This window comes from Bufo bufo, chromosome 1 (assembly GCF_905171765.1).
Source record: "Bufo bufo chromosome 1, aBufBuf1.1, whole genome shotgun sequence".
Lineage (NCBI taxonomy): Eukaryota > Metazoa > Chordata > Amphibia > Anura > Bufonidae > Bufo > Bufo bufo.
The window spans coordinates 199,725,255-199,752,476 of NC_053389.1; the positions used below are offsets into that span (position 1 = coordinate 199,725,255).

At 45.9% G+C, this 27,222-nt stretch overlaps 1 protein-coding gene across 1 annotated transcript; it reads right to left on the reverse strand.

Moving 5' to 3' along the window:
- Positions 1 to 977: 977 nt before the first annotated feature.
- On the reverse strand, positions 978 to 24,280 carry TOMM40 (translocase of outer mitochondrial membrane 40). The gene is made up of 10 exons (XM_040434221.1): positions 24,170 to 24,280; positions 21,042 to 21,245; positions 19,567 to 19,634; positions 18,856 to 18,948; positions 10,881 to 10,982; positions 8,988 to 9,093; positions 6,965 to 7,087; positions 3,767 to 3,843; positions 2,318 to 2,420; positions 978 to 1,869 (listed from the first exon to the last, which is right to left on the reverse strand). Exons 2-10 carry the CDS (start codon positions 21,238 to 21,240, stop codon positions 1,730 to 1,732), a joined length of 1,011 nt encoding a protein of 336 aa, XP_040290155.1. The 5' UTR covers positions 21,241 to 21,245; positions 24,170 to 24,280; the 3' UTR covers positions 978 to 1,729.
- Between the last annotated feature and the right edge of the window lie 2,942 nt (positions 24,281 to 27,222).

Below are 27,222 nucleotides of genomic sequence, written 5' to 3' on the forward strand. Positions count from 1 at the left end.
TAGAAATACATTTTCATGGAATGAGTTCAATGAGTTTCATGATGTAATGCTATCAATTAAAATTGTAAGTGGTGACCATTTTAAATGATTGGTATGGAAGTATCAGAAAAAAAAATGGAAGGATTGTCTCTGGAAATCAATGTCATGTGCTTCATTGTTTGGTCTATTTAAATAAAATCTAAGAATATTACATTCTTATGCTGACTGAGTTTTTTTCATTATTGGTCAATAATGATAGTGTTTGTTTGCTCTTGGGCCCTAGAGTGCCTGTGGGCTCACTTTTGATGCACTCCCTTGGAAAGGCTAATGATTTGGCAATTTTCAACTTGCCCTAAATTAAAGGGATTCTTCAATTAGAAAAAAAATCCAAACGTGCAACTTTTAAAACCAGTGCCATGTCTATCATTGGGCTGTATCTGGAATTGTAAAACAGCCTAATGGAAGTAAATGGGGATAATGCTAGACACAACCTGTAGATGGTGTTGTATAAAATTTTTTTAAATAAAAGCCTTTAAATGGAATGGAGGCATTTATTAAAACCGACATGTCAGGAGAGCTGTCAGGTCCTCTAGAAATACGTATATTTGTAGAAGCCAGCCTTGCGCAACCAGCAGGAGTAGGCCACAGCAACCACGTGAAGGGTGACACATCATGAGGCTGGACTGTATAAATACTGACACTTGATAGTGGAGACACAGAATTAGAAAAACATGGCGGCTTTCTTCCAGAAACAGCTCTGCACCTGTCCACAGGTTGTGTGTGCTATTGCAACTCAACCGTTCACAATGGATCTAAGCTGTAATACCAGACACTACCCATAGACAGATGTGGCATGGTTTATGGAAGAAAGCAGCCATGTTTTTGTAATCTGGAACAGTTGGGTTTTCGCCCTGTAAAGACCGTTGGCATTTTGTAAGGAGAACAGTAGAACAGCTGCTACTACACAACAAGTGCAAAAATCAGTCATTCCAAAAAGATCCCATTGCAGAAGTCACTTTATTAGTGCTGTACAGGCCCGGTCATGACTTTGCTTTGGGCTACTTATTCGTTTTGTGTAAAAGATCAATGCCATATTGTTTCTTTTTTTTTTTATAACTTATAAACATGATTTACATCCACGCACCTAAAGATGGAGATCAGGTGGCAGCAGGACTCACCCCCACCCCCCTCCGACAGCAGCACAAGGTCTATAAGGACAGAGGGCTCAGGTAAGGCCCAGAACAGACCTGACCCCCTCCCCCATATAGGACAGTTCCCTAGTAATCTGTAGAAAAAAGAAATAGAGGAGGGGAGCAGATGACAGAACCACCACACACAGGATGAATACCCCCCTACATTCACACTTCAAAATCCCCATGGGAAGAACTGATGAATAGCTGATAAGAGAGACGATAAAATAAGACAACTATAAGGAGTAAATCCTCAGTGCAGGACTCCAGAGAAAGAAGGAAAGCCCGTCCTCCCCACAGAGAACATACATGGAAGGCGGAGAGAACAACAAGGCCGGCTCTCTCTCCATTCTAGGTACCTACATTAAATATTCACAGACCGCTCATTCACTGCCTCAATGATAAAATAAATGTCATAAAATGTGTCTGGCAGGAGTTTGGGGAGAAAGAGCAAATTTAGAATCTGAAAGGGTGTGGTGGAGGCTGTCAGAAAGCAGGAGGGTGAGGCCACATGTCTGACCGTGGAGGGGAGACCACAAGCTGAGCACGAGAAGCTGAGGTTAACCAATGGTCAGGCCAAAGCCACACTGGAATTTGTTCTTCCCGTGGTTGAGGAAGGCTCCCATGGCTAGTGTGAGGGGGAGCGGCGGGAGCTTCTTTTCTAAAGTAGCACCGACAACCCAGTTACTGTCCACTGAACCTGAAAAAGAAACATGGAGGCATTACTGGCAGGCTACAGCAATAGAAAGGATAACTGACAAATCACAAGGGCCTACAACAGCTCAGTCACCTGGAGCAGCTGGTACAGTGCGGTACCGTCCACCCCATGGCAGCCTGGTAGCAGTTTTAGGACTCCGATTGTTATACTCTCATTCGAAGAGGCTGTGTTTGGTACTATAGATGTGAATGGGGGCGAGCGTAATTCAAATTACAATCTATGGATAAGCGTGGCTTATATACCAAAAAAATAAATATATTGCGACCTCTATGCACAGTCACCAAGATCTGCGATCCCACAGCAGCTGCATGAGCAATGAACTGTATCCTCCTGGTTACTTTACAGTGAAAAGCTGTTGATATCACGCTGCCAACAACACATGCAGAAAAGACACACTGCCCTCTGCTGGTGACACAATGTAATGACATACCTTTAAAAAGCAGGTTGGCTTTGGGGAGGTCCAGCTGGTAACCAAAGGAGACACTAGTGTCCTGCATCCGAGTGCTAGCTTCAAACTCCACTCCTACTTGAAGCTAAAAGAGACAACGAGTGGAATGTTACACACAAAATGTGGTTCTGATGTTTTACAGCACACGGACAGTAGATACAATATGTCCGGATACATAATGATAACGTGGAAAGCTGTTCTAGCGGGTAGTTATTTGTTTTTTAGCACACTGTTGGCAGAGGAAGTGGATGAGGCCAATGTAACACTGCCCATATCATGACTCCCAAAGAAAATTGGCAAGAAGCAGGATATGATATAAAAATAAATAAATCACAACCATTACTCACCCGTTAATTCCCCTCCCGGTCCTGCAGTGATGACGTCACACACATCATTCCCATGACCACTGTGGCCACCACATGCCACAGCGGCCCATGACTGATAATGTGTGTGTCACTAGTGTAGACAGGCTTGGGATTTATTGGGGGACTAATGGTTATTTTTACATTTTAAACCATATCCTGCTCTTTCTTAAAATCTTAGGCAACCCCCGTAAGTGAGGCCGAGCGTTCTGGATGAGGTTTAGTTGCAAGCTTCATGGCAGATCATAGTCATGTCCCTGCCAATTAGAGCCACACAGTCACGAGTCAACGCCTATCTCCGATGCCAGAAGTACAGTCCAGACTACCCAATGGGGAAGAATGTCCTGCCCTCAGTATTGCCAAATGTTCCAAGTGCTACTTTTAAACCCTTCATGGACTACTGACAGATAGGCCTTGTTCAAAGAATCCACCATCTCAGAAAGGTTTGAATCAGGTCATTTCTAAGGCTAGTTCCACACTAGCGTTACAGAGATCCGTCAGGGAACAGCATTGCCAGACGCTGCCTAAATGCCTGGAGACCAGTGGAGATCCGGCCACAACCCGGCAAATATGCTGAGAATTGGCCGGACAAAAAACAATATTGTTCCTATTATATCATATAGTAATAGATGCAGAATTCTAACACTTATCAGGGTGACTCCTATTATAAGGGTGTGGGTCCGACCTCTGGGACTCCCACAATGCTGTCATTCCTGTCAATGAAGGTGCCACAGGGTTTGTTTAGTGCTGCGTCCCCTTTACTGCTTAGGAACTGCCCCGTGGTCCGACTTAAGTGAATGGGGCCAAGGTCCAGTTCCCTGCACAGCCAGATGACCAGAATCTCTTCATTCTCAGGATGAGTGGGGGCCTCAGAGGTATGAACCCCCGTATCCTGGCAATATACTATCAACTTTGGGAAACCCCTATTTCACTAGAGTAGCCTGCAGCTTTACCACCCAAAACACAAGAAGCGGCATATTCTATTAAAAGCCAAACGTAAACCGAGATCAGTCACACTAGCCACTGCTCCAGGAAGCTAGCGAGTGCAAAATGGAAAATCTGCACCTACCTGATCGTTGGCTTTATGGTAATACGTTGCGTGTGCTCCAGCCTGTCCCAGTGTGAGTGTCGCCGTCCAATTAGAAGCTTTAAAAACAAACACAACATCATATACATTGATATAACACATGTCAGTGTGCATGGCGGAGGCAGGACGTCTGGGAGCAGCTGCAGACAAGGGTGACAGACAGTGGGCACAGTTTTAGGAATTAATGGCCCTAGTATATAATGGGACTCTAGTCTATTTGCCCGGAGTTGCACTTTAACTGTAATGGGTTACCAACCATTGCCTCCCGTTTACAGCACAAGGGGTAACAAGACAGGAATCCGGGTGGTTATGAATACCATGCGAGAACAACGTCACTCCTAGCTCTCCTGACAACGTCACCAATTACCTCTGCTTTCATAAAAGTCTCATTACAGTCACAAGTGATCCGATGCCGCGAGTACTAAATTACACTTAATGCTCTGTTATTTGGGTAATTACACACATTAACGCTCCACTTGTATTTCAGACTTCAATTAAGTCTATAAATCGCCCATCTGCCCGAGGCACTCATTACACGCATTAATGCTCCCCACTCCTAATGTGTGGCCTGAACCCCAGATAATCCATGATGAATGCATGACGGCACATATTCATGTAATTCACACGTGGCGACATTACAAGGGCTCACACCAGCCAACTCTAGCTAAGTAGGGCAGATTTATTAACCCTGCCTAAGGTCGTTTTTTAAGATGGTGAATCAGCCAAAACCAGGGGAGGTGTCTACATAGAAAAAAAGTGTAATGGAATCATTTGGCCTCTTATGTTTTGGACCCCCTGCTGCTTTTTGGGAAAAAAAATGACCCTTTTCCCACAAAGCTACACCAGATTTTGCAGCAATCTATAGCAGAATAAGTGCAGCCACTGTATGAGCCGCTTTAAAAAGGTACAAGCATTTTTATCTGCAGACTTTCAACCCCAGCCTGAAAATTTGGCCAAGACTGCCACGCTATGAAATACAGTAAACCAAGCAATGGATACACACGCGGGAGTTCAGCAACACATGACATAGAACTTCTAACCTTTTATTGCACAATGGACAGCAGAAACCAGTTAGGCCTCTTTCACACGGGCGTCACGTTTTGGCTCAGGATGCGTCCCGGGTGCATTGCGGCAAACCAGCGCGAGTAGGTACGCAATTTGAGTCAGTTTTGACTGCGATTGCATTCCGTCGTTCAGTTTTTATCGCGCAGGTGCAATGCGTTTTGCACGCGCTTGATAAAAAAAAAACGGAATGTGGTATCCAGACCCGAACGTCTTCAGTGAAGTTCAGGTTTGGGTTCAAGGTTGTGTAGATGTAATTATTTTCCCTTATAACATGGTTATTAGGGAAAATAATAGCATTCTTAATACAGAATGCTTAGTACAATAGGGCTAAAGGGGTTAAAAAAAATATATATTTAACTTAATCCACTTGTTCGCGCAGCCCGGCTTCGCTTCTTTCTTCAGGACCTGGGTAAAGGACCTTTGATGACATCACTGCGCTCATCACATGATCCATCACCATGGGTATGGATCATGTGATGAGCGCAGTGACGTCACCACAGGTCCTTTTCCTCACAGATTAGCAAAGAAGAAGACAGAAGAGAAGCCGGGCTGCGCGGACAAGTGGATTAAGGAGAGTTAAAAAAAATTTTTTTAACCCCTCCAGCCCTATTTTACAAAGCATTTTGTATTAAGAATGCTATTATTTTCCCTTATAACCATGTTATAAGGGAAAATAATATAACGATCGGGTCCCCATCCCGATCATCTCCTAGCAACCATGCGTGAAAATCGCACCGCATCCGCACTTGCTTGTGATTTTCACGCAGCCCCATTCACTTCTATGGGGCCTGCGTTGCGTGAAAAACGCACAAAATAGAGCATGCAGCGATTTTCACACAACGCACAAGTGATGCGTGAAAATCATCGCTCGTGTGCACAGCCCCATAGAAATGACTGGGTGCGGATTCAGTGCGGGTGCAATGCGTTCACTTAACACATTGCACCCACGCGGAAATCTCGCCTGTGTGAAAGAGGCCTAACACAGTGGATTAATGAATGGGACGCGGATTCACAAGGCTTTGGCATTCCAGAAATCGTTTGCAGGCAAACTGCTAGAATCGTGTACTTATTGTGTCCCACTACCATCATACGTGCCATTATAAAGGCTGATGCATCAGTTACCAGGAAGAGTTAAAAGGGTTATCCAATTTCTCAAAACCCCCCGACATGTGCCGGGCCTCTCACTGGTAATATACTTACCCCGCTACCGGTCCCCGCCTACCATTGGCTACACCCCCCCCCCCCGGATGTTTTCATCCATGTGCAGGAAGAAGCAGCAGCGGTGCAGGGATCAGAAGCTGCGCCGGCAGCGGGGTAAGTAGATTACCGGTGAGGGGCCCGGAACATGTGTTTTTTTTGAGAAATTGGAAAACCCCTTTAAAAAGGATATGTACTTTTCTGCAAACAGCTTGTTTAATTCTTCAAAATAATCCCAAAACAAATATTTCAGGCTACATTCACATCAGTGGTAAATGTATCCGGCAGGCTGCTCTGGCCACTTTTCAAAGAAATGCTAGGTTTCGGCCAGACCAAAAACGTAACGTGCAACAGTTTTCGACCGGCCAACGTGGAACTTCTGCTAGAAAGTGGCAGGATCCCTGCCAGATCCCATTATAGTCAACGGGTTCTGGCTGTGAATGGCTGGATCCGTTGACAACTTGCAATGTTGTAGAAATTTGGTGCGAATTATGGCAGTGCAAAGAAGGCTTAAAAAATTTGTGATTAAAGCGCCCGGTCTGTAAGATATTTTTTCACACATTTTCCAAGTCATGGAGAACGCTAAGGGAAAATACCAGACTCATAGGACGCTGCATTACGGGGGCGGGGGAAATACTTACCCAAAAAACACAAAAGAAAACAATACAGCATTTTTTTGTGTGGGGGGGGGGGGGGGGGAGAGAGAGAAAGACAACTATCTTTTCATCAGTCTTTGTCACCTGGATTCACACAAACCTCTATCACACGCACCATAAGAACCAGCAACTCTACATATTTTAGCAGAGTGCAGAAAGTTTTCACATACAGATTCTTCAGCCCAAGCAAAACACTCAGGCCGGCTAGGAGAGGTTTGAATTCATTTCCTGGACTGGAATTGTGTATTGTCTCTTAAGTTACCTGTGTATCTTCCTGCTAGAGACATAACTGTTCCCTCCTCCCCAGGACGCCTATGGTAGACGAGTTCCCCTCCTAGTGCCAGACTAGGAGTGATGCTTTGGAGATAGTGAGCAACTACAATACCTGTAGAGAATAATGCAGAGGGCAGGTTTAGTGAATATGAAAACGGCTGATGCCACTAAGGTTAACTTCACAATGTGAACTCCGGCAGCCTGATCTGGCAGAGGAACGCATTTCTGGAGTTTAGCGTATCCGCCAAAGAGCCAAGCACTTACAGATCCCTATTGGCTACAATAGGATCTGACAGGGATCTGGAGGCTTTCCGGCAAAAAAGCGGACAAAAAGTCTGGCCAAAAGCAAGCATTTATGCCGGAAAGCGGCCAGCAGTCTATTCCTCTACTGGACCAGGTTGCTGCTGCCGTTTACATCAAATATGTGAAGGTGGCCTAAAGGGGCATTCCTATCTAGAAATGTCAACAGCATAAGACATAAAATGTCCAGATGGGACAACCCCTTTAAAGGGTTTCTGTCACCACAATGTTTGCTATTAAACAGGCTGATATTATACATGTGCAAATGTCACTTGAATTTAAGTCTGCTATTCTTTTTTTTTCCCAGTGTGCCCCTGTTTCTGTGCAATTATAACTTTAATTATATGCAAATTAGCCTCTAGGAGCAGGGGGGGGGGTTGCACCTGCTCCTAGAGGCTCCGTTCTCCCACCTCATGTCACGCCCTTCGACACTTGATTGATAGGGCCAGGCCAGCGTTGGTCTCCTCCTGTCGGCCCTGTCTGCCGGGGAAATCCTGCGCCGTCACGTTCAGTATTCGGCGCCGGCGCAGTGAGGAAGCTGGCAGATGGCAAGTGTCCTTCCCTTACTGCGCCTTCGCCGAATACTGAACAGGACGGCGCAGGCGCGAGATTTTCCCGGCAAACAGGGCCAGCAGGAGGAGACCAACGCTGGCCTGGCCCTGTCAATCAAAAGTCGAAGGGCGTGACATGAGGTGGGAGAACTGAGCCTCTAGGACCAGGGGGAACGACCCGCCCCACTCCTAGAGGCTAATTTGCATATAATAAAAGTTATAATTGAACAAAAACGGGGGCACACTGAAAAAAATAAAATAAAAAAATAGAGTAGCAGACTTAAATTCAAGTGACATTTGCACATATATAATGTCAGCCTGTTTAATAGCAAAAATTGTGGTGACAGAAACCCTTTAAACTAGTTCTCTGGTTTCATAGAAATGTTTGGTGTAACTAAAACTGCTACAACTAGAGATCTTGCAGACAACTTGTACACAATGTTCAGTAGATTTTACATGGCACCGAAAAAAAAAAATTATATTAGACCCACACATATATACTATAAGGGGTTGTTCATGGAAAAAAAAAAAAAAAAAAAAAAAAAACAGCTGCTTTTCTTCCATAAATAGTGCCACACCTGTCCACAGGTTATGTATGGTATGGGGCTGAGCTCCTAGACAGCCCACTGACAGGTATAGTGCAGTTTTTGGACGAAAGCACCTTCAATTTAAAGCGCAACTAACTATAGATACTGCTTAGTTGCCATGGTCTGAAGCCACCACTAGAGGGAGCCTAGGAGCTTGCGACATACCATTTATGGCTTGTCCAAACAAAGTTTTTGTGCTCTAATTCTGCACCGGAAACCACCTCCCACTGATTTCAATAGGGAGTCTGCACTGCCGTTCATGCAGCTGCATTTTGTTTCCACAGGGTGTTCCAAAGAAAGGACATGGCCATTCTTGGGGTGGCTTCCACACAGACAGTCTGCTCACAGATTACCCCACTGAAGGAAGATAAAGCCAGCAGTGGATCTGCTGCATTCCAACTGCAAAACACAGATTGTGTGGGGTGCTTGGCACACAAAAACTGTGTGAACTCACCGTTATACGTATATTCATCTCAATAATAAATATGTATGCAGCAAGCACTGAAGATCACCCTAGCGCTTGATCCAATTCTAGAAAATGTCATGGAGAAGGGAAGCTTTATAATCTGCTCACCAGATCCCACCAATACATCTGGGTTGCCGAGCGTGACTGCAGCGGTGAAATCTTCTCCTCTGTATTCTGTATCTATCTGCCAGTTCACAAACTTAGACTGCTGAGTCTAGAAGAGAAAGGCACGGGATGAACCGTTAATGGGGACATCAAAGAGAATGTTAGGGGATTTCACACTGTAGTGGCAATGGGATACGTCATAAGTGTGTCCAGGAGCTGGGGAAACCCATTAAAAACTAATTTTTCAATAACTAACCCCTTAAAGGGAGTCTGTCACCTACCTGACCGGTTTCAAACAGGTGACATTGTTCAGTGGGGCACAAAGACATGAGACAGATGTTACCCGTGTTTAGTTCTTCAGATGCTTCAAATCGCCCATAACGTCGTTTTTATCATATGCAAATGAGCCGTCGCAAGTGCTCATGGGCGGAGAGTTTTCTGAAAGTACCCAAGTTCCCCCGCCTCACTCACGCCTAACTCCGCCCCTCAGTAAGCTCTGGCCAGCCCTGTGACATCATATTTCCCTCTAGGCTGTTTGCGCATGCCCGGGCCCGGCAGTGATGCGCGGTGTTCTGCCCACTGTGGGCAGAGGGACAGGGATATGGAGTGCGCATGCACCAGTTACTGGCGTGAAATTGGCGCATTTCCCTAACAGCCTATAGGGAAATATGATGTCAGAGCCACAGGGCTGGCCTAAGCTTAATGAGGGGCTGAGTTAGGCGCGAGTGAGGCAGGGAACTTGGGCACTTTCAGAAAACTCTCCGCCCCTGGGCACTTGCGACGGCTCATTAGCACATGATAAAAACAACTTTTTGGGCGATTTGAAGCATTTGAAGAACTAAACACGGGTAACATCTGTGTCATGGAAAATGCAAATGTGATCGCACTTTGTGCCCCACTGAACAATGTCACCTGTTTGAAACCGGTCAGGTAGGTGACAGACTCCCTTTAAGGTCACTGAGTCTGCAGATGAGTGATCTCCAAGAGCTATAACTTCAAATTTGTGCTTTACGGTACATCTATGGAATAGTAAAAAACTGCAATTCCTTTGATCGCTTTTGTATTACTTTAAATACTTAGCTGATTATTAGGTCATGCCTCCGGTGAAGACCTTGGGACCCTCTGCCAAGTCATTGGCACTGCATAATCACATTGGTGTAGCCACGGTATGACGGTGGGAGCCACTTCGCTTTGTAAAACACCCTATATTCCACTGACTGCAGTAACTGGCCACTGCAGCAGGATGTTTGTTATATATGACATCCAGCACCCGCTGCCGATTCCACGGGCACAGGAGCTGTCAATGTACTATAATATACTACCATGATAGGAAGCCTACAGTTCAGACAATCGTATGTTCATTTGTGGGAAGAGGCTATAGGGCCCTTTACACAAGCTGACAAATAGGGCAATTATCAGGAAGTAAAGTTCCTAGGAAAACTCATTCCCAATAATTGTCCTATGTAAAGGTGCTGCCGATCACCCAATATGAGTAAGAATATGCGCGTTCATCATGTGAAAGCATCGCTGATGCTGCCACCAAAATCATTTCTGGGCAGCAGATTGTCCTGTGTTAATAGAGATTTGCAGCCCAGAATCAAGGATTCTCTATGGGGACAGGTGATCACAGTAGTGAATGATTGCCCCCACACAGCAGAGGAGATTGCTGCATGTAAATGCTGCTCTCAATAAGGCAGTTATCGGCTCATACCCGATAGCTGCCTTCACAGTTGGCCCCGATAAAGTGTCTCCGCTGATCAAAGCAGCTGGAGAATTTTATGGCACAGTAAAACACCGGCGGGGCGGGGGCGGACACGTAGCCCATCATAGGCAAATGAAAGGATAAAATACAAGACATACAGAAGGATGGCAATACCAATTATATTCACCCCTTACCTGTAATGCCACCTTTGATCGTACGTGTTGAGTTAGCTGATGGATTATTTGTGCGTTCAGGCTGCCACTGTTATCTACATCACCTACTAATACTGGGAATGCCTGAAAAGAGAATTAAAGGGAAGAGAAAGAAAGAGTTAGAGAAATGTTCAAATTCACCTCCCATACAGTCCTGTCTATAATACTGAAGGGAAACGCTATAAAATCCATAATAATACTGGAAGTGAGAGACAGATATCCCATCACAAGTGTCGCAATAACCACATTGTTGTATGGTGACTTTCTGGCCTACAACTACTGTGAATGTAAAGCAGCTCATGTCTGTGGCATTTAATACACCTCAGGGTATATCCACCAATGACTGCTGGAAATCCACAGAAAAACAAAAAAGACCAAACGATGCATTTCTTGTGGCAAAAATGCTGTTGACTTGATGCAGATTTCACTCTTTGCGTTGTAATAAAAGGAATCCCGATACAAATGACACTGCTGCTCCGAGGGGCAGGGTCTCTGCTAATGAAGGGGCGGCATATTCACTGACAAGGTGTGGCTATGATAACTGGCTATCTGCATCTGTCAGGAGATGGCGGGGCCTCAGTCTTAGGCCTCATGCACACGGCTGTTGTGAATGGGTCTGTGATCCGTCCGCACAGTAAAAAATAGAACAAGTGAATGGGTCCGCATCCGTGACGTGGGGAGCACACGGCCGATGCCCGCATATTGCTGACCCTCTGTTTGCAGGCCGCAATACGGGCCACGGCAGGCAACGGCCGTGTGCATGAGGCCTTAGGCTAATAAATGCTTTGAATATTCAGTAGTTGAGGGAGCAGGGCTCCAGATGGCGACCGTTGACTTAGAATTGCAAAATGGCGACAAGACCCTCCACTGCTCTGCCTCTTTAAACAGGGGGCCTCACAGCAAGGAACCCTGAAACATGAAAACCACTGCAAGCGGGAGAAACCGAGCCCAGACCGGCCGCAGCCTCCCCACAACCAGACTATTCGCTTCGGACTGATATTCTTCCTGTGCCGCCCGGAATCGCTGGTACTCCCGGCATCACAGCGTCTGCCTGCAGGGGGCGCTGTGGTCGGGGTGGTTATGCTGCCTGGCAGTAAGGTGAATGGCCAGGAGGTGATAACGGAGGATGGCCCGGTGTGTGCCAGGTCTGCGGTGTCCGCTCTCCTCTCACTGTCTCTGAAGTCCGGGCCGCCGCACTCACACCAGGACACGAGGAGAGCCGGCGACAGCTCCAGATGGCGGCGTGTGAGGCGCTCACTGCGGCAGGTAGGAGAGGACAGTTAGCAGTTGCCATTGGCAACCAATCAGACCTGCTCATGTTCTCTGAGCTGCAGGCTAACTGGTTGCTATGGGCAACTGCCGCACAGAGGATATGATGCCCCACAATGTTCTTGTCTGGTAGAATAATTGGGGGTGACTGTTTAGGCTGGACGCCTGCAGTTTTAGATGCACCTCAGCAGTGATACAGCCTTATGAAGGTTTGATGATTCTAGAAAAACCCTTAGGGGGTTATTTATCAAACTGGTGTAAAGTAGACCTGGCTGAGTTGCCCATAGCAACCAATCAGATTTCATTTTTGACAGCTCCTTTGGAAAATGAAAGGTAGAATCTGGTTGCTATGGGCAACTCAGCCAGTTCTACTTTACTCCAGTTTGATGAACCCCCTTTACAGTAATTCTGGTGTCTAAGGGGGTGTTCACACGTGGCAGATTTATTGGAGACATTTCTGTGACTGTCCCATTCAACTGAAGGCAGTAAACTATGCACCTGCTGCAGGAACAACTCCATTCAGAGGGTTGGAAGTGCGTTTCGGTCACAGAAATTTCTATAACAAATCTGCCGCGTGTGAATACACCTTTAGGCTACATTCAGACCAACTTATTTTGTTTCCGTGTCCGTATGTCCGTTACGTAGCCCTGCAAAAAAGATAGAAATTGTCCGTTTTGCGGACAAGGATAGACATTGTAACAATGGATCCGCAAAAAAAACAGATGCCATTCGGACATCATCAGTTTTGTTTTGCGGATCCGCAATTTGCGGGCGCCAGTGCCCCAGATGGCGACCAAAATGGAATTGAATAGAATTGCAAAATGGCAACAAGACTTTGTTGTCTTGTCGCCATTTGCGCCTGGACCCTCTGCTCTGGCTTCCATCCAGCAGACGTCTGCCTGGTGAAGATCCGCCTCTCACACTGTGGGCAGTGATCGTCTTGATGCCACTGCAGCCAAAGAGAAGCAGCGAATGAGCCAGGACCCAGCACCTAGGGATTAGCAACACGGATCTGGCTAGTCTGACAGGTCATGGAAATGAGAGCACAACCCCTTGCTCCAAAGCATCCCAGCTAAATTATATGTATTTTAAGCTTGGCGAATAAAAATGTCATCTGGCTCGTAAATTTTTCAGGTTAAGAGCCAATGGCTCCTTTTTTTTTTTTATAGTTTGGAGCACTGGGGAGGAGCCCCTCTTTTTGTCCGATTATGCCAATGACCAGGTTATTAATAAGGGAACACATACAAAGAGGACTGCCCCCTGTGTGACGTCTATTAAAGGGTTTCTACCACCACATTTTCACCTAATTAGCTGTCAGACACTAGCGATCTGCTAGTGTCTGCTCTACCTAACCATGCTATTTTAATCCCTTTCTGTGCAGCGGTTACCCTAAAAAACGTAGTTTTATTGATATGCTAATGAGCCTCTAGGTGCTATGGGGGCGTCTTTTCACCATTTCTGCCGCCCAGCGAGCTCCAGCCCGCCCCTCTCCTCTAGATTGACAGCCCACTCGCGCCTGCGCCATGTGCTTCTGTATTCGGCACAGGCGCAGTGACTGTCTCCCTGTGCCGGCATCTTCACTGCGCCTGCGCTGATTACGGCGCAGGGAGCAGTTCAACAGTCACTGCGCCTGCGTCGAATACAGAAGCACACGGCGCAGGCGCGAATGGGCTGTCAATCTAGAGGAGAGGGGCGGGCTGGGTGGCGGAAATAGTGAGTGGACGGAGCCTCTAGGTGCAGAAAAGACGCCCCCATAGCACCTAGAGGCTCATTAGCATACCAATAAAAACTAAGTTTTTTAGGGTAACCGCTGCAGAGAAAGGGATTACAATAGCATGGTTAGGTAGAGCAGACACTAGCAGATCGCTAGTGTCTGACAGCTAAATAGGTGAAAATGTGGTGGTAGAAACCCTTTAACCCATCATTTTTATTTTTTACTCCCAGCCTTCCCAAAACCATAACTTTTATTTTTCCATTCACATAGCTGTATTAGGGCTTGTTTTTCGCGGGACAAGTGGTACTTTCTAATGGCACCTTTTACGGTTGCATACAATGTAGTGGGAATTATATTTTTTAAAAAAATAAAAACTTCTGCCACAGTTTTATGGGTTTCGCTTTTACAGGGTTTCCCATGCAGCAAAACTACCTGCTACTTACATTTTCTGGGTCAGTACGATTACAACTAAACCACATATGCAGATGCATTACTGAAAAAAAAAACATAATTTTTTTTCTTTGCATCCCCATATTCTGATCACTTTCATTGATACCATTTAGGGGTGTGTATGACTTTTTTTTTTATCAATTTTTGGTTGGAGGCCGTTTGCTGTATAGGATAAATATTTTTAGATTTTAATAGTATGGGCATTTTCACAAGCGGCAATGTCCATGATGTTCATTTTTTTGGTTATGTATTTTCATTTTAAGTTTGGGGAAAAGGGGGAGATTTGAATATTTATATATTTTTTTTTTTGTAACACTTTTTAATAGCTCCCCTAGGGAAGTAATCATTAGATTATTTCTCTCATAGACCCCAATGCATTAGTATTGGAGTCTATGGGGATTACACCATGTTCCTATGTGTGGCAGCCTCGGATCAGTTCAGGATGCACCACAGCTAGCCACCAGCATAGAGGAAGACTGGGATTAATGGGACTCATTAACCTCAAAGCGGCTATTATCTGAGATAAGTGATGGGGTCACATATTTATTTGAGGCACATGGGGTGATTACTTCCATAAAGTTCCTCCTATAACCCCATCAAGTACTTCCTCACATCATGGGCAACATGGAGTTAATGGGAGGTACATTATGGGGTTATTTACTATGAATATGAGGCACATGAAGTTCTAAATTGATAAAACCATGTGCCTCACACATTAATAGTACGTAACTCCATCATGTACCTCACATTAACCCCATGTTGTCCATTATGTGCGTAAGCACTTGATGGGGTTACTATTAGGGCTCATGCACACGACAGTATTTTGTGTTCAGTATACTGGCCGTTTTTTGAGGTCAGTATGCGGTACATATACTGAACCATTCATTTCAATGGTTCAGCAAAAAAACCTGAAGTGTCTCCGTGTGCATTCAGTTTCAGTATTTCCGTACCGTGAGAAGATAGAACATGTCCTATTCTTGTCCGCAAATCACGGTGCTTGGCTCCATTCAAGTCAATGGGTCCGCAAAAAAAACGGAACACATACGGAAATGCACCCGTATGTCTTCCGTATCCGTTCAGTTTTTGCGGAACCATCTATTGAAAAGGCTATGCCCAGCCCAATTTATTCTATGTAATTACTGTCGTGTGCATGAGCCCTTAATGTGACGCACATGGTTTTATCACTTCAGACTTCAATGTGCCTCATATTAAAGGGGTTGTCTCACTTCAGCAAATGGCATTTATCATGCAGGGAAAGTTAATACAAGGCACTTACTAATGTACTGTGATTGTCCATATTGTCTCCTTTGCTGGTTCGATTGATTTTTCCATCTCATTATACACGGCTCATTTCCAGGGGGTACGACCACCCTGCAATCCATCAGTGGCGGTCGTGCTTGCCCAATATAGGAAAAAGCACTGGCTTATGCGCACTCCCGTGGTCCCGGCCACCAGAGTGTCCAACGCCTTTTCCTTTAGTGTGCAAGCACGACCACTGCTGCTGGATTACATGGTGGTCATAACCCCTGTACACTGCGTGCAGAATTATTAGGCAAATGAGTATTTTGACCACATCATCCTCTTTATGCATGTTGTCTTACTCCAAGCTGTATAGGCTCGAAAGCCTACTACCAATTAAGCATATTAGGTGATGTGCATCTCTGTAATGAGAAGGGGTGTGGTCTAATGACATCAACACCCTATATTAGGTGTGCATAATTATTAGGCAACTTCCTTTCCTTTGGCAAAATGGGTCAAAAGAAGGACTTGACAGGCTCAGAAAAGTCAAAAATAGTGAGATATCTTGCAGAGGGATGCAGCACTCTTAAAATTGCAAAGCTTCTGAAGCGTGATCATCGAACAATCAAGCGTTTCATTCAAAATAGTCAACAGGGTCGCAAGAAGCGTGTGGAAAAACCAAGGCGCAAAATAACTGCCCATGAACTGAGAAAAGTCAAGCGTGCAGCTGCCAAGATGCCACTTGCCACCAGTTTGGCCATATTTCAGAGCTGCAACATCACTGGAGTGCCCAAAAGCACAAGGTGTGCAATACTCAGAGACATGGCCAAGGTAAGAAAGGCTGAAAGACGACCACCACTGAACAAGACACACAAGCTGAAACGTCAAGACTGGGCCAAGAAATATCTCAAGACTGATTTTTCTAAGGTTTTATGGACTGATGAAATGAGAGTGAGTCTTGATGGGCCAGATGGATGGGCCCGTGGCTGGATTTGTAAAGGGCAGAGAGCTCCAGTCTGACTCAGGCGCCAGCAAGGTGGAGGTGGAGTACTGGTTTGGGCTGGTATCATCAAAGATGAGCTTGTGGGGCCTTTTCGGGTTGAGGATGGAGTCAAGCTCAACTCCCAGTCCTACTGCCAGTTTCTGGAAGACACCTTCTTCAAGCAGTGGTACAGGAAGAAGTCTGCATCCTTCAAGAAAAACATGATTTTCATGCAGGACAATGCTCCATCACACGCGTCCAAGTACTCCACAGCGTGGCTGGCAAGAAAGGGTATAAAAGAAGAAAATCTAATGACATGGCCTCCTTGTTCACCTGATCTGAACCCCATTGAGAACCTGTGGTCCATCATCAAATGTGAGATTTACAAGGAGGGAAAACAGTACACCTCTCTGAACAGTGTCTGGGAGGCTGTGGTTGCTGCTGCACGCAATGTTGATGGTGAACAGATCAAAACACTGACAGAATCCATGGATGGCAGGCTTTTGAGTGTCCTTGCAAAGAAAGGTGGCTATATTGGTCACTGATTTGTTTTTGTTTTGTTTTTGAATGTCAGAAATGTATATTTGTGAATGTTGAGATGTTATATTGGTTTCACTGGTAAAAATAAATAATTGAAATGGGTATATATTTGTTTTTTGTTAAGTTGCCTAATAATTATGCACAGTAATAGTCACCTGCACACACAGATATCCCCCTAAAATAGCTAAAACTAAAAACAAACTAAAAACTACTTCCAAAAATATTCAGCTTTGATATTAATGAGTTTTTTGGGTTTATTGAGAACATGGTTGTTGTTCAATAATAAAATTAATCCTCAAAAATACAACTTGCCTAATAATTCTGCACTCCCTGTATATGAGCAGTATATAATGAGATGGAAAATGAATCCAGCCAGCAAAGGAGGCAATATGGATAACAACAATACATTAGTACCGTATATGCCGGCGTATAAGACGACGCCAAACTTTTCCATTTAAAATATAGGGTTTGGGCTATACTCGCCGTATAAGACTACCCCTGAATGCCCAGCCCTCCCTGTCTTCAAGACTATCTTCTCCAGTCCAGGGAACTGACTGGGATCTGTGGATGGCACTGTTATGGGGAGGGGGATCAGTGGATGACACTGCTATGGGGGGGATCTATGGATGACACTATATAGCATCTTATGCTATATGTGTCATCCACAGATCCACCCCATGACAGTGTCATCCACAGATCCCCCCTAAACAGTGTCATCCACAGATCCCCCCCATGACAGTGCCATCCACAGATCCCCCCCATGACAGTGCCATCCACAGATCCCCCTCCCCATAACAGTGTCATCCACAGATCCCCCCATGAAAGTGCCATCCACAGATCCCCCTCCCCATAACAGTGCCATCCACAGACCCCCTCCAAATAGTACCATCCACAGATCCCCCCCCCCCCCCCCCCTTATATCGAATATCGCCTATATCGCCCACCCCTACAACACGCCATGCAAAAAAATGTGGTATTACATATCTCCTTTGGCAGAACAAAAAAAAAAGTTCAAACCCTCATGGTCATGTAGTGAGGAAGAAAGCGGAGCGAAGAGTCTTCCAGTGTTCAGTGTCTATGAGGGTGGTAGAAAGTCAAGTTCAACGCTCTGATCTTTCTATTAGTCCCACAGATATGTGAAGGGGCCCCCCAGGACTAGAAAAAGATGGTTGCTTTCTTCCAAGAATAGAACCACACCTGTCCACAGGTTATGTGTATTACAGTTCAGCCCCATTCGCGTTAATGTAACTAAACTGCAATACAAGACTCAACCCATGGACCGGTGTGGGACAGTTTTTGGAAAAAAGCAAAGGTTTTTTCTAGTCCTGGACAACCCCTCTAACAGACAGGTGACACACATGCTCAATCATAGCTCCATTCAAACTCCTCCTCAATACGGTCCTGCAGTGAAGAAGAACGGGGGCGGGAAGTGACCAGTTCCCATGAGCTGAGCCCAGCAGAAGCAGCTAAGCGCAACGTTCGACTCTTGCCCTTAGACTAAGTTTACATCTGCACCAGTTTTTGTCCAGCCGAAACCCGGCATGCATGCTGGAAACTGGCTGGATCTTCTAAGTCTACAAGTGGTGTGCACATGGATGGAGACATGATATATGTTGAATTGTGGACCATCACCGACTAAGGGAACATATTTCATTATATCTATTCTACAGCCACAAGGAACCATTCATTGGAACACAGTGAATTTATGATGAAGACAGCTGTATGTTTCTATTAGGACCACCCATCGTTCAACCATATCTCACCTCTGAGGGGCTCAGCTGCTTTGTTCCAACGTATGTGGCTCCAAAATGATAATTTGAGTCGCCAACAGTACTGAGTGTGATTGTGTGATTTACCTGGGATACAAAATGAGAAAATGAAAAAAAAAAAAAATTATAAATTGTGGCACAATCATAACCAGACTGAAAACCATACAGAAACGCATGTACTGAGAGCATTTAAAGGGGTGTCTACTCTCTGAGAACAGCTGTCAATCAAAGGAAGTGCCCTGCCCCCCTTTTCGCTCCAGGCGGCACGGTTAGCCCATTATAACCAATGCCCAAACAACCAAGTGACGTTCTATCAATGATTTAACTTTTCACAAAACTTTTGATATGTTATAAAGACATACCAAAAGTTTAGATCAGTCCCTAGAATGAGGGGAGAGAAAGACACACATAGCATGCTCTCTCCTCGCTGAACAAGCCAGGCTCCATAGAAGTCTATGGGCCCGTCCCGATACCGTCCTCAAGGAGAAAGAGCATGTGCCTGCTTCTCTCCCCTCATTCTAGGAACTGTAGGGGTCTCAGCACTCAGACTCCAACCGATCTGAACTTTTGATACGTCTCTAAAACATATCAAAAAGTTTTGTGAAACGTTAGTGGCCCTTTAAATGATCAGGAAATAGTATATTATATATCTATAGCATTTCTAGTGTGTGACTAGTGACCTAACCCGCACAGTAAAATCCTTACCTGGAAATAATTGCTCAACCCTTTATTTACAGTCAGTTTCACTCCTTCCATCTGCATGGGGAATAACTCTGAAAATCAAGAAACAAATACATTACTCAAAAAACAAGCCCCAAAAAATCACGTGAATTACTTTTCCTCTGTCTGCTAAGCAACACTTGTGATCAGGACACTGCAGGAGACATGACTGGACCTCCACTTCTTCATACACAACACCAGACTACCGGACGACTGTCTAGACTAAAAAACCTTCGGCTGCAAGAAATTTTAGGTATGAACTTAGGTATGTGCAGACATCAACAACAATGTGCCCTTTCACTAACAGTAGATTTGGAAATTGGAATACTGTAAAAAACCAAAAGAATATGTACAGGGCGAGTCAAAAGTCACAGGACCCTCTTTTATTTCAGAAACTAAAGGGAAAATGAAATATCTGAATACCCCAGCAAGTAATGGGTGAGGTGGGCCTATTTTTTAGGCTATGTCCGGAACATGGCCGCCATCTTGAAAGCCGCCATATTTGATCAAGGGAAAATTTTCCCAATGGGAAGTGGGTTATGTAGCATATCAAAGACGGCCAGAATTTTCTCCGAAATCGATTGCTGCAATCAAATTTGCAATATCTCCGGTTCAAAAGTTATCAACACAAAGTTCAAAACTTTGAAGTTCTGTGTTCAGCACCATGGACAACATATTGAACACATCAAATAGCTGTGCATCACAGGGAACGTTCCCAATTGTTGTTGCAACTTTGTGTTGATAACTTTTGAACCACAAGAGATATTGCAAATCTGATAGTGTCAATCGATTTCTGAGAAAGTTCTGGTCTGCTGTGATATGCTACATGACCCCCTTCCCATTGAAAAAAATTTGCCCTTGATCTAAGATGTTCCGGACATAACCTAAAAGATAGGCCCCCTCACCCATTACTTGCTGGGGTATTCAGATATTTCATTTTCCCTTTCGTTTCTGAAATAAAAGGGTGTCCTGCGACTTTTGACTCACTCTGTATATCCACACTTTGGCCTACCCAGTTCAACAATTTACACTGCCCCCAATACATCTGCTATGCTCTTAGATCAAATCCTCTGTGACAATAAACTAAAGTGTTTAGCACCCCCTTGGTGCAGGAGTGCCACCATACAGGGCGCTGCAGCGGAGACATTCTCTAAATTCATGAGGGGTCCAGATGTCGAGCCCCCGCCAATCATAAAGTGATTGCATATCCTAGTCACATCATGATGTAGTCACTACAGTTTCCTCTAATCCCAACTAGATGATACTGTGTGGATTGGCACATCTACTTGTCCTTACTTGTCACAAGGTTTCTATGAACAATAAAAGACGGCTAACGTACCTGTCCTGTATGGCTTCCATGTAGGACAATGCAAGGACCGCTGCCATAGCCTAACAGACACAAGCAGGGCCGGTGGGGTGGAGTATGCACCTAACATGCCAGCTACACACAGATCTCCTACCTTTACATTTGCGATGACATTCCTCATAGGTGCCAGGATTAGGTAACCGCTCTTCCTGGGGTTCTTTCTTCTCAGCAGCTGTGCCAATGCCAGAAACAGGGGGCATTGTGAATCCCGGAGGAACATTTACTAAACCTGGGCCTGGGGGAGATCCGGCAGGGGGTGGTGCAGGAGAACTGGCAGCTAGAACGTTCCCCATTTTTGCTATGAAGGAAAAAACAGCAGAGTTAGTGACACAATCAAGGCCATATTAAATTGACACTCCTGGCAACAGTGTGGAGTGGAGGAGCTCGTCACCAAAGTGCCACACCAATTGGGGGGAAGGTCCGTAGCAGCCATCCTACATGCTCAGGCCTTGGGCCACACTAACTGCTGGCCAGGATATGAATACACTGACAGGCTGCAGGGGCGCTTGACCAGAAGACACCCAAGGTTCCCCCAAATGGCTGCACTGCCTTTGGCTACGGAAAGAAAAATCAAGTAAAGTAAAAGCCTGCCCCATTGTCCAAGCCGCATCCCTTTCTGATACTTCAACAGAAGCTTGGTGAAAACTAAAGCTTTAAAGGGAACCTGTCACCGGGATTTTGGGTATAGAGCTGAGGACATGGGTTGCAAGATGGCCGCTAGCACATCCGCAATACCCAGTCCCCATAGCTCTGTGTGCTTTTATTGTGTAAAAAACGATTTGATACATATGCAAATTAACCTGAGATGAGTCCTGTACGTGAGATGAGTCAGAGCTTGAAAAACATGACTCTTCTCTGGTCACACAATTAGATATGACTCTTTAATGTTAATTTGCATATGTATCAAATCGTTTTTTTTACACAATAAAAGCACACAGAGCTATGGGGACTGGGTATTGCGGATGTGCTAGCGGCCATCTTGCAACCTATGTCTTCAGCTCTATACCCCAAATCCAGGTGACAGGTTCCCTTTAAAGGGCTTCTCTGGGCATTTAATATTGATGACCCCCTCCGCAGGATAGGTCATCAATATCAGATTGATGGGGCTCTGGCACCCCCGTGATTAGCTTGATGAAGGGAAGCCGTGCACAGTGCGCACGTACAGTCTGCTCGCAGCTGCTATGTCTATGGAGAGCAAGAAGAGAGACAGCACGTGTCTTCCATTCATACAGCGGATCGCGGAGGTGCCGGGTGTCAAACCCTCGCCCATCTGATAGTGATGACCCATGCTGAGGATAGATATGAAAAGCCCAGAGAACCCTTTAAGATAGTAGAAGGTTGAAAATCCGTTTATTTGGCAACTATTCCTGCCAACCCCCCAATTACCATACAGGCTGGGCTCATCCAAGTGTGCATGTGTCCTCAATTGGGTGGAGAGGGAAAAAGACGAAACAGGACACCTCTGGCGTCAGCTTATCGCCCATGGGATCCGACATGTCTAATCTTTCTGAGCCCTGATGTCTGTGGTTGGGAGACAGTCGGGACCCTGGACGCCAGCCCCCCGGACATCCTCCTGGACGCCAGCCCCCCGGACATCAGCATGTTCAGCCGTCAGCCATCAGATGTGTATGACCGCCATATGATGTGAAATGCCCTGCTTCTCTGCCAGATTTCTATCTAGAAGGGCCAAGGCAGGCTGTGGCTCGTGACTATATTATGTCTGTAGTGACACGGGTCACATGATGGCTATGGGTGACATGTGACTCACTACTACTTTCTACAGGGTGGGGCAGAGCAGGAGAATATTTGATCACAGATTAGACAGATCCTCTACACATGAAGTAGTAGAGGATATGGAGGTCACAGAGAAGGCCTTCACCGCATGCTCTATGCACCACTATTGTATGCCTCAATGGCAGGACCCATCATAGGCTAGTCATTTCTGTTCTTCATCATAGGAACAGAAAAATGAAGATTAACCGACATGCCGAATCCGTCACATGATAGACATCAACAGCCCCCGATGGACCCCCCACCGACTGGACTGGGGTATGCCAGGAGTATCATTTTACTGGACAAAACAGGGCAGCACGCTGCGCTACTCTGTCCGCCTGCGAGAGAGCCTCCTGAAAGAAACTCCAGAGCAAAGTTAAAGGGGTTCTCCAGGCTTTTTAGGAAATGTGTCCTGTGGAAGAAAGACCGTTTTCCTAGTACTTACCTCTCCGCTGCACTCACACAGCCTGCGGGCTCGAACGTCCAGGTCCAGACTGGATGTGTGCCCTGCCCTTCCTTCCATTTAAGGCTATGATGCTGAACAGGAAGAGAAGGGCAAAGATCCAGTCGGGACCCGGGCAGAAGAGCCGGCAGGCTGAGCGATGGTGGCATCAGCGGATCGAGGGACAGGTAACTACTAACTAAACAATCTTTCTTCCACAGGACAGAAGGGCCGACTTCCTAAAAAGCCCGCCCTTTAACGCACTTTCAAACATACTTGATCACCGCACGCCGGAGTGACATCACCTGACCAGAACTGCCAATCACAAAACGAAGCAGTAAAAATGTGCCTGCTGCGGTCACGTGACATCACTATGGCTGAATGGGGGACTACGGAGTATATGGGAAAGGCCTAACACTAACTCACCATTTATGTCGCATTTGGATGGGTAGGGTGCAATACCTGCTCTAAAACATTACCCAAAAAATGCATAAGTAGCAATTCCCCAACGCCTGATCAGACAGATTCCGCCTGCGTCCTGTAAATCTGTCAGACAGGCCAGAGGAGGAGAACGAAAGCTCGCAGGAACCAGCCAAATCACATAATCCTTGGTTCCAAACTTGGGACTTTGAGGTTCGTGCACAACTACAACTTGAGGGCATGCTGGGAGTTGTAGTTTACAAATTGCTAATAGAGACATGTGGTAACTGCTATTTGTGCAATTTCCCCATCGAAGGTGGGCCTGCACCAGCGCTAAGCATTGTGGGATACTTCCTCCACACTCAGCCTTCATTGTAATTCTAATGCTGGAAATGAGGCGGCACAGGACCCTGCCCGCCAGTCACTGCAGCAGCGCTTGTCCCCTACCTACTCCAATAACCTTCCCGGCATGTCCCATTCATACTGTGTGCGCCAGAAACATGTGCCACCTTCTCTAAGGCTCCATGCGGGCACACCCCAGAAACATCGCCCCCTCTCCCCGCACCCCCCCTCTACTTTACACTCACCGTGGCTCTTCTCTTTCCTGGGGGGTCTACGGGATTTTTCACATACACTCACGCACGACACGCGCAGCCAAACCGGCAAGCCACTCAAGCCCCGCCTCCTCTCACGGTATTGGTAGAAAAACAGAAGCCCCGCCTCAGTTTCTTACATTTATTGGCTTTTTTCTAATGTCAATCAACCGGCTACTGCAGCGCAACCTAGCCTGCGCACTGCTCACCTCTGATTGGTTGCTAGCCCGGCAAGCGGGCCTTTCCATTGGTTGAAGGTGGAATTGAGGTCGCAGGGCAAGGTCATGTGAGCCGCCCCATAGTTCCACGCTTTTTTTTTTTTTTTTTTATTCGCCATCTTTCATCCGGTTGTTATGGTGATCATGACGTTCCCCTGGCGACTTTTGATGACGTTTAGCTAGTTAATAACCCTCCCCCATGGGTTCATTTACGGTGGATTCTAAATCCCATGCGCCGTAAGCCCCTTATGATGATGCAGGGTCATGTGACATTAGGATAATTATTATTATATTATATTGCTGATCTTTATTAGCATGGGATGACGATATTACCCTGCTAGTACATCTCTGTGTCTGCTTCAAACCCACTTTAGCATGTCACGTGACAGTATGACATCACAAGGTCCTTACTGTAGTCTGTGGGGCCGAAGACTGAAGGACTATTCCTAAACATTTGCAACAGCATGCGTCCTGGGATTTGTAGTTCTGCATTATATAGAGGAAAACCATCGTTTTTTTAGGTTATATATATCCTTTATGGGCCAACTTTTTTTTTTGTTCTTGCCTTTAAATGTTTAAGTCCCCACCCGGAACCTGGACATATCCCCATCTTCACCCAGGCTGCCCCTCTGAGATGAGAGGCATTTTTAGGAGATCCGGTCAGGGGTGCATCTAGCCTTTCTGCTGTCTGAGGCGAAAACTGAAATGGCGCCCCTCCCTCCTCAATGGCAATTTTTTTTAACCTAACCCCTTCCCTTCAGCCCATGGCCCTTCGGTTGCCCCTACCTGGTGCTGCCTGAGGCGATCGCCTCACCTGGCCTCATTGGTGACGCACCCCTGGATCCGGTGACGTACCTGGCTCTCCATAGGGACTGCCAGGCGGAGGCTTCCGCCTAGCAGTGAGCCTGGTGACGTCACCGGCACTAATGGGCAGCCTGTAAAAACGGCTAGGGCAGCACCAAAGCCCCCCTATCTGAGCCAGTGACTTCACCGGTAACACTGCTGGGCGGAAGTCTCCACCCAGCAGTGTGTTATAAACAAAGAAGCTTATGAAATGCTCTGGTGCTCATGTCAGGGGTGAAGATAGGGATAAGTCGGGGTTCAGCTTTGAAACTGGACAATCCTTTTAAAGGGGTTGTCCGGGATTGAGGACTTTGTTCCATTAGTACATGACAGACATACATATAACATACATCCATGTCCTACCTTTTCCACATGTTTCTGAAGCCCCGTTTTCTTATAGGAAATTCTTTGCTGGAAGTGAAGTTTTCTTAGACTCGGTGACGTATCGGGTCTCTTGCAGACGAGCTGAAGCCTCTTGTTCCGGCTGCTCAGGGAGCCCGGTGACGTCACCGGCACTGATGGCGGGCTTTAGCGCTGCTCTAGCCAGTAAAACGGCTAGGGCAGCGCTAAAGCCCGCCCATCAGAGCCGATGACGTCACCGAACACACTGCCAGGTGGAGCTTCCGCCCGGCAGTGTGTTATTGTAAACAAAAGAGCCTGTGCCCTGCGCGATTTAGCGCAGCACAAAGGAGAGCATTGGCGCATGAACTGCTCCGATGCTCAAGTCAGGGGGGCTGACGGGGTGAAAATAGAGGTTTGTCCAGGTTCAGCTCTGAACCCAGACAACCCCTTTAAGTATGGACAATTAAATGTGTTTTATGAAAAATATTTATAATTTTTTGCAAGCTTTTACTTTATTTAGATTTTTTTTTATTCTTTTTTTTTAGAATCCCTTTAAGAAGTTATTGTCTTTAAACATTTTATGCTTATAATATATTAGCACACTCCCTGATAATAATCCACATGATTCTCTGTGTCTCTATGGCGCCAGTGTGCCCTAACAGCAGAATTACTGAATTTACAATTTTGGGGTCCTTTCTCAGTCACCAGAGCTGACTCCAGAGGACTTAGGGTACTTTCACACTTGCGGCAGAGGATTCCGGCAATCCAGACGCAAATGGATGGCATTTGTCAGACGGATCCGGATGCGGATCTGTCTGACAAATGCATTGAAATACCGGATCCGTCCCTCCGGCGTCATCCAGAAAAATGGATCTGGTATTTTTTTTCCCCACAGATTTAAAGGTCTGCGCATGCGCGGACAGGAAGAACGGATCCGTCAATGCAGCAATGCACTAATACATTTCAATGGAAATTAATGCAAGTGTTCAGCATGCGGCGGTATTTTCTCTGGCCAAAAAACGTTAGAGGGACTGAACTGATGCATCCTAAACAGAATGCTCTCCATTCAGAATGCATTAGGGTAAAACTGGTATTGAGCCCCTAGGACGGAACTCAATACCGGAAAAGAAAAACGCTAGTGTGAAAGTACCCTTAGCCTCAGATGAGATCACTGGGAGTCTGGGACCCAATCAGAGGGGAAATCTCTTTCGATCATGCTATGGTCATAGACTGTGCCAGTCGAAGGGTTAACAGTTGGGACCGGAGCTAGCTCCAATCCTGGCTGTAGAGCAAAAGCCTGCTTTAAGAACTGGAGCTGTTAAATTCGTAAAGCAGGAGTGCCCTCTAAAACAAGGGAGACTAAAGACAGTTGGTGGTCCTTAAGGGGTTAACCTCTTGGGGGTAGAACATTTTTCCTTTTTTTTTTTTTTATGACATGACTATTTCAGTTTTTACTATACTGTACAGCCATATTTATTCCAATACATGTTATCTTCTGTGTTAAAGGGGTTCAAGAGTAGGGACCGCTTTTCATATGGCCGAGCTGGGTGCAGGGTTTAAAATAAAGACCAATCAGTGACTTCAGCAGTGAGGTTTGCAGGCATGGCATGTGCCACTGCTGAGGCAGTTAATTAGAGGTGATGT

Excerpts from the sequence above, each read along its gene's own strand:
- TOMM40 (XM_040434221.1), bottom strand. The coding sequence starts at position 21,240 with ATGGGGAACGTTCTAGCTGCCAGTTCTCCTGCACCACCCCCTGCCGGA. Across the intron at positions 9,094-10,880 it reads GATCAAAGGTGGCATTACAG|ACTCAGCAGTCTAAGTTTGT; the intron begins GTAAGGGGTGAA and ends TTTCTCTTCTAG. Across the intron at positions 3,844-6,964 it reads TCTAGCAGGAAGATACACAG|CTTCTAATTGGACGGCGACA; the intron begins GTAACTTAAGAG and ends TTGTTTTTAAAG.